Raw genomic sequence first — 10,549 nt, forward strand, 5'->3', positions numbered from 1 at the left:
TGCCATCTCTGGGCTGGTAGTCTTGGGTTCTATAAGAGAGTGGACTGAGCAAGCCAGTGGAGGCAAGCAAGTAAAGAACATCTCTCTATGGCTTCTGCATCAGCTCCTGCTTTCTGACCTGCTTGAGTTCTGGTCCTGCATCCTTTGGTGATCAACAGCAGTATGGAAATGTAAGCCGAATAAACCCTTTCCTTCCCAACTTGCTTCTTGGTCATGATGTTTGTGTAGGAATAGAAACCCTGACTAAGACAAGGCCTAAGCCTAGGAAATGTTTAGAACAGAAAAGAACATGCTCTGGGCTCAGCCCAAGCCGCATATTTCCACAGCTATTGTTCAGCTTTCATTTTATATCATCATCTGAGGAAATAAAAGTGTCATTTACAAGAAACCTCTACTTAAGTGGAGATGAGTTTCTTGACTTGGGAAGTAGAAAATTTAAAGACAACAAGAATGAATCCAAGTTCAATTTTATTAGGAAGAGAAATTAACAGATTTAAATATGAGGTTGAAGAGAAAGAATGGCAGTCAGAAAAAGATAGAGAAGACCCAATGAATGCATTTCAACTTCTCAAGACAGAGTTGCTATGTTATTCATCTTGCTTTGATTGGGTTTACTCATTAAATAAACAGTAGGAAGAAGTCAACCAATAAGAAATTAACAAAATCCTCATGTTAAACATGGAAAAATAAATTTACAGCTCATTGGAAACTAAAGTCAGTTTCAGATGGAGGTCTACCAGCCCTGTCTTTCCTGACAGGAGACAGAGACCTGGACACAGATGTCAGCCATTGAAAGAAAAGTCAGGAGCTTTTGAAGTCACGGAAGGTTTGTATCTCACACTATAGAAGGAAATAATGAAGAACAAACTCTGATTGGTGATTATTAAACCATGGTATCTAACAGGCATCCATACCAACACTAATTCCATTCTAGCAAGTGGTCCCAGCTCAGGAACATGTTCTTCAAGTATTTCCTATCCTACTGGGAGCGATGCATCCAATCTCTGGGCACTCACTGTCCACGCCTATGGCAGTACAGCATCAGACCTATTAAGGGCCCACAGCAATAGGGCCCAGAGGGAAAAATGTGTGAGCACCCACAATGGGTACCTGTCTTCCTTATTGCAAGGGGCTCAGAAACCTACTCTTACTTAATTACTGGCAGACATTATTTTCAATTTTTTATTAGATATTTTCTTCATTTACATTTCAAATGCTATCCTATAAGCCCCCACACCCTCCCTCCACCCTGCTCCCCTACCTGACAGACAAATTATAGATGTCTATTTCCCTTATGTGGGAAGAGGGTAGCCAGCGAGAGACTGTGGAAGCAGTAAAGTTGTGGGAGTAAGAAGACTCTCCTGTACAAACCCCAGGGAAGTTTCTTGAACTTTGACTGCACCTCCATAGATACAGGAGAAAACACAATAGAAGATTGTATGTAAAGATGATTTAGTGGCCTTCTGTAAGTCTGTTCTCAGCAGGGACCTTCTTTGTGACATCTGTCTGTGAGGAATCTGAATCAGGTCTCCATCACCTCCATCAAGAGGCAGTGGATCTGTCTATATTTCTTTTATGCTTTATGATAGAGTTAATGTCAGCATACAAGTCCCAGTGCCTGAGTGGATACATCTTTCCTCTAATGAGGTAGGGTACATTTATTGCTTGGTCTGCAGATCTATAGAGACAAATATTCAGACCCTGCCCCTTTCTTACCTTTATTTCCTCCACACCAGAAAAATCACCACAGTTCCTACCACCAAAGTTCCAAGAACCAGGCCGATGAGAACTGCTATGATGGGGATGGTTTGTGGAGGCTCTGAGGATGGAAAGAAGGAAGAGTGAGGAGTCAGACCCTAGCTCTAAACCCTGATCCTGCTCTGGTTCATCAAAGAGCTCACAGTTTTCCTAGTAGCAGTGTGTGTGCTCACACCAACACCTTACCCCATTTCAGAGTGAGAGGCTCAGGTAACCCTTCATGGTGCACATGACATGTGTATCTCAGCTCTTCTCCAGAAGGAACCACCACAGCTGCCCACTTCTGGAAGGTTCCATCCCCTGCAGGCCTGGTGTCTGGCAGCTCCATTTCTTGGGTGTGATTATTCCCATCCCTCTTCCAGGTCATGGTGATGTCAGCTGGGTAGAAGCCCAGAGCCCAGCACCTCAGGGTGACATTCCCTTCAGGTCTTACGTGGTGAGTCACATATGTTTGGGGGGCATCTGATGGGAACAATTGGAAAATTCATGTATTTTGCACTCCTCCTGGGCCTGAGCAGTGCTCATATGACTGTCCCTGGAAAGGATGGGAGACTTGGATGAGGGAGGGTGTAGAGTCCACACAAAATCCTAAACTCAGGATCCGGATGATCTATTCCTTGGAATATTTTACAATAACCATGTGCCAACACAGAGCAACAGACTCTGGGCCTCCCTCTAGGCAAATAGACTTCTGATTCTGACTGGGGAGGGGGTCTGAGGGACTCAGCAACCCTGTAGTCAAACATTCAATGCCATTGTGCATGGACAGTGATCAGGCCTGAGAGAGGCCATGATGTACAATGCAGATGGAAGGGAACTGCTGTTTTATGGCCACACTGANCTGTCCTGGGAGAAGGGAGAATCCTCTGGAGAGTCCCTCTCTCATGTTGAGTCAGGACACTGAGGAGCTCTCTTTCCCCTTTGATGCAAGACAGTGTAAGCATTCCAGCTGCTCCCTGCTGAGGAGGAGGCCTCAGGGAGACAGGAGCTACAATCTCAGAAAGCAGAAGGGGTTGGTAAGGGTGTCTCTTACCAGAGTGCATCAAGGTCTCCTTTCCAAGGTCCAGGCATCTAAGAAGCCTTTGTACACACTCCCCTTGCAGGTAAGTCTTCCACTTTTCTGCCTCACTTGCATTCTCCCACCTGCTCTTCATGTGTTCAGCTCCCTTGCCCTCTGCAGTCCAGGAGCTCAGGTCCTCATTTAGGGTTAAGTAATCATAGCCATAGTAGGTAAGCCGGAAGTGACCGCTGAGGAAGCGCCCATCATTTGCCACATTGCAGCCATACACTTCCTGCAGGGTGTGATAATCTGCCCCACCCCCATTCATCCCCTGGTCACTATGAGGCTTCTTCCCACCATTCCCCGGGATTTTGTCCCCAATTTAAGCCTTAACTAGATCACAATCTGTGGTTCTTTCTGGTCAAAGGCCTCCAGGGGTCCCTTTGACTATGGATGAATCTCTGACATGGGCAACTAGAGTGGAGCTTATTGGGGTCAGACCATGAGGACATTGATGTGTCATGACCTCAGAGCCGAGGTGACTCACCGTCTATACTGTGTTTATTTTTTATCACCATGAAGTAAAGAATTCGTCTATCTATCTGTGACAAATCCAGAATACTTGATGTCTCCACATTCCAATATTCAGATAGCTCCTGCTCCATCCATGCAGCTCGAGGTTTCAAAATAGCCATTGGATCTTTGCTGTCAAATCCCTGATACTGTTTAGAGTCTACGTAGCCAATGTGGATGAACCGGGGATTAATTATGCCAGGCTCCCAAATCACAATGTTGAAAGTCTGCAGCCAGTGTGAACCTGTGGGTGATGGACATTGAAACCCTGGCTCTTCAGCGTGGACTCAGAGCAGGTTGGAAGAGAGCAGAGCAGGGGTGGTGGTGTGTCTGTGGACCTGAGGTTCAGGAGAGGGTCAGGCGTGATCCAGCTAGTGGATCAGGGAGGGTCTCGTTAGGCAAGGGAGAAGATGCCGAGATGAGGATTCCAGGTGCTGTGTTCTGTTCCCCCAAAGGCCAATTCCCTCCAGTCCCCGCACCCACCTGTACAAAACTGGGTTAGGTCCATGACCACCAAGAGGAGGAGGAGGAGTGTGCAACATCCAGGGTTCCTCATCTTCTCTGATGAGTGGAGTCTCAATCAGGACTATTATGTCTTCACTTTATAACCTGATGTGTCTGATGCTGATTGGCTTCTCTTAGATTTCCCAAAGGCAGTGGCGTAGACCTGATGGGGTGGGTCTTGGAGAGATCAATTCCTGGGTTTGGGGGATTTCTAGGGTACTAATTCCCCAACTTGCACCAGTTCTACAGCTTTGTATTGTGGCATCAGTGTCTAAGCACTAGCCTGTCCTTCTGGTCCAAGTTACAACATCCTTGAGTCCTAGCCCAGAGGCCTGCAAGTCATAAATTGTCTAACATTTCAGTGTTAGAAACTCTGTACATGCTTAGTCTTTGTGTAGCCTTCTGTGCTGACTGTGTTTGTGTGGATTATATCATTCCATATCTATTATGGTAGGAACTGGACATTTTGAAATTTTTGATTTGATGCAGATATTGATAACTATTTGCATGTGAGCTGAATGAAAAGAGAAAGAACAATTTTCCGAAATGGTAAATGCCACCCAAAGATTGTTTAACATTTAACATTTCTGGGAGTCCTTATTTTCATCTCCCCCACCACAGATCATAGGATTTTGTATATATATATGTATATACTTGAAATGCAGAAAAATGCAGTTGCACATATATATTTTCTGAGAAACAATTTTAAGTCTCAGTTTTATTTATGAATTTTGTGTGTCTCTGTGTGTATCCAAGGGGCAGGTACTCAGATTCCAGAAGAGGTAGTCAGAAACCCTGGATCTGGAGTTAAGGAACATTTGATATGCCAGATTCAAGTGCTGGGAAATCAACTCTGGTCCTCAGCAAGAGCAACAAGGGCCCTTCATATTAGTTTTTTTTGAAACAGCATCTCAGTATGAAGCCTGGCTGCTCTGGAAGTGGCTATGTTTTCCAGGCCAGTCTAGCACACAGACATCCATTCTACTGGCTCCAAAATGCTCGGAATAAAAGGTATTTGCCCACCAAGTGGCTAATTGTTAGTTTTTTTCATTGATAAGTCACTAAATGGGCACAGGTGGTACTTCCTCAAGGTTGTCCACACTGATGGCATCCAACATCATTGAATCCTCCATTATTGGCTGCATTCACATCCAGAGGAGAATCTTGCACACTGAATGAATGCTACATTTATGAATGTTATTCCAAAGTACGATGTTTTTTGACCATGTCCTTTACATACAAATTGTGAAGAAGTCAGTTATTAATATGGCTACATATTTTCCATAGAAAACTTTGGAAGAAATGAGAAGCCCTTAAGTTGACTGTGATGAATTCTTGTACTCAAATTCACTAATGTTATCTTGGGAGCTTAAATATTATCTTTGTTGTAGTCAACTAAGTAAGGGATCAGTTGCTGATGAATGGACTTTTTAGAAATTTTATGTTGTGGGAGGAACAATTCATTTTATTTATTTATGCAATACCATATTGCAAAGGAGTTCAGGCTGGGCAGGAAGAAGAGCTCTACCAGTCATGTGTAGCAGCAGATGCAGGTTTAACATTTTGGAGAAATAGGTGTTCCTTAGGCAGGTCCTTTATTCAGCTACCTGGAATGAGATCCACTCACTACCTGTAAATGAGGAGAGTGTAGACTGGCTGCTGTAGAGTTCTGTGAAGTGTGCAAGAACCTCTGTTCATGCCACTTGCAGTGATGTGACTCTGAGTTCAGTCCTGGCTGGTCATAATTCAGTCCTGGTCAGAGGCTCTGGGCTCAGGGCCAGAAATGCTGCTCTGAGATGTCAGTTTCCAGCAATCTGCAGCCTATGATTTGCCTGGAGGTGTAGTATCCCTCTTGGGAGTGTTGGAACAAGGTTCAGTGATTCCCTAGTTTTGTTTTCTGATCTCTTATTAATGGGCTTCCCACTGCTGCTGACATATGTGACTTAGTGGATTATCCAAAGCAGTGTTTTTTCAACATTCCTAATGCTGGAAACCTTTAATATAGTTCCTCATGTTGTGGTGACCCCCAACCATCAAATTACCCTTTTTGCTACTGCACAACTGTCATTTGTATTTTAACCTCATTGTAAGTATTTTTGGATACAGCGGTTTGCCAAGGCAGTTGTGGACCTCTGGTTTAGAACCAGTGATCTAAAGGCAGTGGTTAGGCCATTGTTGAGAACTAGGTTATAGTTCATTGTATAAATTTATGGAATCCATATTTCTCTTTGATTCTGTTAAATTGACGTGGAATTCATGAACTTGAGGCTATTAGAGTGTGTCTTCATAGCAATAGAAAACCTAAGATAGTGTAAAATACTATTTAATACTAAAAATACTCTAACAGAATTCTTCTGATGTAGTAGGGAGTGTTTGTGTATGCCTATAACACTTGTTATTGGGAAGCAAAGGAGTTCAAGCTTTCCTGAACTAGAGGGGATTCATTTCTTAAGGAGCAAAACAACAACAACAACAAAACAAAACAAACAAAAAACCCCAAGAATTCACGTTGCAATTAAATGCTTCCTGTCTACAAACCTCATCTGAAATACTGCAATATTTTCTCCACACACATAAGTAGACACACTTCAGATTGTCTCAGGGCAAGTAGCTGTCCTGGCATACTGGCAGGAGTGTCAGGATTTCAATACCATAGAGATCCATGGTAGAGGGGACGACACAGGCTTACTCTGATAGACTGTCCAGAGAAAGAACTGGGGAAATGTAGACAACAGCTTTCAGAGGAGGTGAGCCATGGCTAGAAATCTCTAGTATATTTGCAAAGAACTAAAGAAAATGATACAGAGCAGATCAGGGAAGAGCCCTCCTGTCCTGTACTTTAGCCTAATCCTCATATTAGGATCCTGCAGATAAACTTGGTGGGTAGGCAGCAGTCACTGACCTCTTTTTTTCTTCCCTGTTTTGAGATCAGGAGAGTGAACCTTCCTCAATGAAGCACTGAGCACAGGTCTAACTCACTATAGAAGCCTTAAACAAAGCAGGTCAGGGCTGGGACACTCAGGAACACATGGAAAAATCTGCCAGGAATAAGCCAGGGTGGCTTGGATAGAAACTATCAGAAGCAGTGAGAGATGGCAAGAATCATGTACCTTATTAGCAAAGTAGAAAAGGAAACATTAGAAAGCAGTAAAAGGGGAAATTCCAGAATGCATAAAGGGGCGACTATGGGCCTGGGGAGCACCCTCACTGAATAGGTGTGACCAGAGCTATGGTAAAGACAGAAGGCCCCTGAAAAATTCCATTGTGCATTCAGTAACAGATATTTTAATTCAGGAGAGAGGGAGAAAGATAAACAAATGTTGCAAGCAGCCACAGCAGGAGAAATAGTAGAAAACACTTTCCACTCTGTACCCAACCAGAGTAGTATTTTTTCAAAGTCCTTTACTGAGCTGGTGTTTTTTTAGCCCCAGACCCTCCAGTAACCACACTCTCAGGACAGCCAGAGCATTGGAATATATGCTGAAACTGGCAGGATTGCATACACAGGAAGGAAGAGGCTTTAAATCAGACCATGTAGAATTCAGTGTGGTAGAAACCTGTCAGGCCCAGAGTCTGCACAGACCATTGACATGGGTTCCAAGAATGTGTGCCCTGGATAACAGGAAGATCCTTACAGAGGTCAGGTCATGTTTCAAAATGAGACTGCAGAAACCATGTCTAGAGTGTGAGCAGCATCTGAGTTCTCACTCATGGGGTGTGCCTAGTGGTGGGACCACTAAGTTCTGTGGTGTTAAACTGTGAGGGGTTGCCCAGGGTTGCAGTAGACATCTGGGAACCCAGGAAGGACTCTCAAGAGCATCAAGGCTGCAACCAACATGTGGGTGAGACTGCATTCAGACTTTATATCCCACAGGGATGTCTGTCTCCTCAGGATATCTAACCCTCCTCAATTTCTTTTTTTTATTTTTTCCTTTTTTAAAAATTGGATATTGTCTTCATTTACATTTCTTTTTATAAAAATTATTTTATTAGATATTTTCTTCATTTACATTTCAAATGCTATTCTGAAAGTCCCCTATACCCTCCCCCTGCCTTGTTCCCCAACCCACCCACTCCTGCTTCCTGGCCCTAGCATTCCCTTGTATTGGGGCATATAATCTTCATAAGACCAAGGGCCTCTTTTCCCAATGATGGCTCTACCAGGCTGCTTTCTTGTCACAGCAGGCAATATATTCAATGTCAATAATGCAGGTCCTACCAGGACATCACACTTTATTTTCTATATTGGGTTTTACTCATGCTTAATACATGAATCAGCCACCTACCATGGCAAGAAATATTAAAACACCAGAAATATGTGTATCCTCAATAAAGAAGTGTGACGTTGTAGTTCAATGAAAAGAAAAGATAAGTTAGTGATGGAGATTTCTTTTTCTTTTTTCTTTTTTTTAAGATTTATTTATTTACTATATGTAAGTACACTATAGCTGTCTTCAGACACTCCAGAAGAGGGTGTCAGATCTTGCCGGATGGTGTGAGCCACCATGTGGTTGCTGGGATTTGAACTCTGGACCTTCGGAAGAGCAGTTGAGTGCTCTTACCCACTGAGCCATCTCACCAGCCCAGTGATGGAGATTTCTAAGCCAGCCTCTGCTGAGACAGGGAGAGATGGCTGGGAAACAGACACAAGTTAGTGTAGGGAGAGCTCAGTGCTGTATCCTGTCCTGGAGACATTCCTGCAGCAAGTCCCAGGGCCTCCTCTATATCTGGGACAGAGCAACAAGCCTCTGGCAAAAAAAATTAATCTAAGCAACAGCTGTCCTCATGCCCATTTTATTCTGCAGGGAATGAGCTACTGAGACACAGGAAGTCTTTCTCATTCTGTATGACCATTGCTTTCCATTTCACACCCTGCCCTGCAACAGCTACAGAGCTAGGGAAGCTACCCCATGCCACAGATGCAAACTGTGTCGTCAAGGTAAGATCGGACCTAATAGAAGATGTTCCTATGAACATAGATGTGGGCAAAAGATTCCGCAACTACATAGGACCCAAGAAATGGATACAGGTAAGAAAGCTTGGGTCATTAATCTTTCAGACATTAAATGGTGGCCATAACATGGGTCGTTGATAATTTTAAAATGTTCCCAACGAATGAGCAGAGTTTTGAGCTGGATGTTTGTGTCTTGAAGCTGTTTGGAATGTCAACGTGGTGTCACAGAGGGACACGGGAGAAATTTTGTGTAGACATCATCAGAGATCTGTGTGTAGTACATTATCGTTCTCACTTCCTGCCACTTCTACACTTGGCCTCCTATGGACATGGTATGCATAGCTACCGACAAAGCAGCCAACTCTATCATTAACTTCTTGATCCTTTTAGGATCTGTATGGTCTCTACCCAACAGAAGCTATGGATTAGTGAAGGAGGACTCGGCACACCAGTTTAAGACCATGGCATAAGAGTAGGCAAGGAAACCCCAGATCAGCAAGAGGATGATCATACCAGAGAGTTTTGCAGGACTTTGTTTTCTTCTTCCTTCCTTGATTCTGTCAGCAAGATCAGAATCTGGACTAGGAATCAGAGGGATGCTGTCAACAGGACAGGTATGGGGACCAGGGTAAGAAACTTGTTCCAAGACACTGCTCCTAGGATATCAAGGACCAGAGCTGAATCTGCAGTAAGGAAGTAAGGCCCTAGAAATTTGTCCCCTATAGTAAATCTTTTCATGACCCTTTATGTCTCTGTATGCCCCACTGGGTACTTTAAGCAAAGTCAATCAGCTTTTTCCAGAAGCTCAAAAGTGTATTGTGAATGAAAATCATTCTGGACTAAATCTGTACCATCATTCAGGAGGAAGACTTTGTTACCTCCAGCCTTCCTCTTGCTGCTGGCAGCCATGCTGGCCTGCTCTCTGACTCTGGCAAATGAGTATTGGTACTGAAATAAATAATCTCATTCTGAAGCCACAAGGATGCTGTGCAGCACTCCCACAGACAAGGGAAGACTAGCCTAGGACCTGTCCCTTCCAGCAACTCCTGGCTTCCCCTTTAGGTTCCCCTTGCCTGGCTTCTTGCATCATACAGGTCCAGAGCTGTGTTCCCTGTTCACCCCCCAGCCTAGTGAACTTTCTCAGGTGCCAGGAGGAGGGCAGGGTCCCATTGCATGTTGGTTTCAGGCTCCTATGAGCTGTGCTATTTCTATGCCCTATCTTCTGATGCTGGCATCCTGGAGTTCTGTGTTCAATCCATTGTTGGGTGATATGTAAGACATGCAGATTGTGGGAAACAATAGTGATCTTGGTCGTGCTCTGCTACTACAGACTGAGCAGAGATGGTGAGTGTCACTAGATAGATAACAATAGACTAGGTAAGGCTGGTGAGATGGATCAGCAGGTAAGAGCACTGACTGCTCTTCCAAAGGTCCTGAGTTCTAATTCCAGCAACCACATAGTGGCTCACAATCACCTGTATTGAGATCTGATACCCTCTTCTGGTGTGCCTGAAGACAGCTACAGTGTACTTTTGTATAATAATAAATAAATCTTTTTGAAAATAGTAAGATTTAAAAAAAAGTAAAAAGAATTTAGACTAGCTAAACAGGAGTATCTGAAAAATGGCTTTGGCCTTTGATTTGGCTGAGTCCTTAAGGGAGAATATTTTCCATAATCTCTCCTGTTGGGGTTCTTTTCTTTCTTTTTTTGTTATTTTCTTTATTTACATTTCAAATGCTATTCAGAAAGTTCCCTATAC

General features: G+C 43.6%; 1 protein-coding gene across 2 annotated transcripts; it reads right to left on the reverse strand.

Moving 5' to 3' along the window:
* Positions 1–452: 452 nt before the first annotated feature.
* LOC110314930 (HLA class I histocompatibility antigen, A-25 alpha chain-like) lies at positions 453–3,889 on the reverse strand. 2 transcript variants are annotated; one of them, XM_021189118.1, is made up of 6 exons: positions 3,815–3,889; positions 3,306–3,575; positions 2,792–3,067; positions 1,945–2,220; positions 1,717–1,819; positions 453–1,047 (listed from the first exon to the last, which is right to left on the reverse strand). In XM_021189118.1, exons 1-5 carry the CDS (start codon positions 3,885–3,887, stop codon positions 1,719–1,721), a joined length of 996 nt encoding a protein of 331 aa, XP_021044777.1. In that variant the 5' UTR covers positions 3,888–3,889; the 3' UTR covers positions 453–1,047; positions 1,717–1,718. The 2 variants fall into 2 exon arrangements, with proteins under 2 accessions (XP_021044777.1, XP_029390527.1); XM_029534667.1 differs by lacking the exon at positions 453–1,047 and having other exon boundaries at positions 1,719–1,819; positions 3,306–3,463; positions 3,811–3,887.
* Between the last annotated feature and the right edge of the window lie 6,660 nt (positions 3,890–10,549).

Source organism: Mus pahari, unplaced genomic scaffold, assembly GCF_900095145.1.
Source record: "Mus pahari unplaced genomic scaffold, PAHARI_EIJ_v1.1 scaffold_7789_1, whole genome shotgun sequence".
In the NCBI taxonomy this organism is placed as follows: domain Eukaryota; kingdom Metazoa; phylum Chordata; class Mammalia; order Rodentia; family Muridae; genus Mus; species Mus pahari.

Coding starts and splice junctions, on each gene's coding strand:
- LOC110314930 (XM_021189118.1), bottom strand. CDS start 3,887: ATGAGGAACCCTGGATGTTGCACACTCCTCCTCCTCCTCTTGGTGGTC. Junction 2,221..2,791: donor GGAGACCTTGATGCACTCTG/GTAAGAGACACC, acceptor TGTTCCCATCAG/ATGCCCCCCAAACATATGTG. Junction 1,820..1,944: donor GCCTCTCACTCTGAAATGGG/GTAAGGTGTTGG, acceptor TTCCATCCTCAG/AGCCTCCACAAACCATCCCC.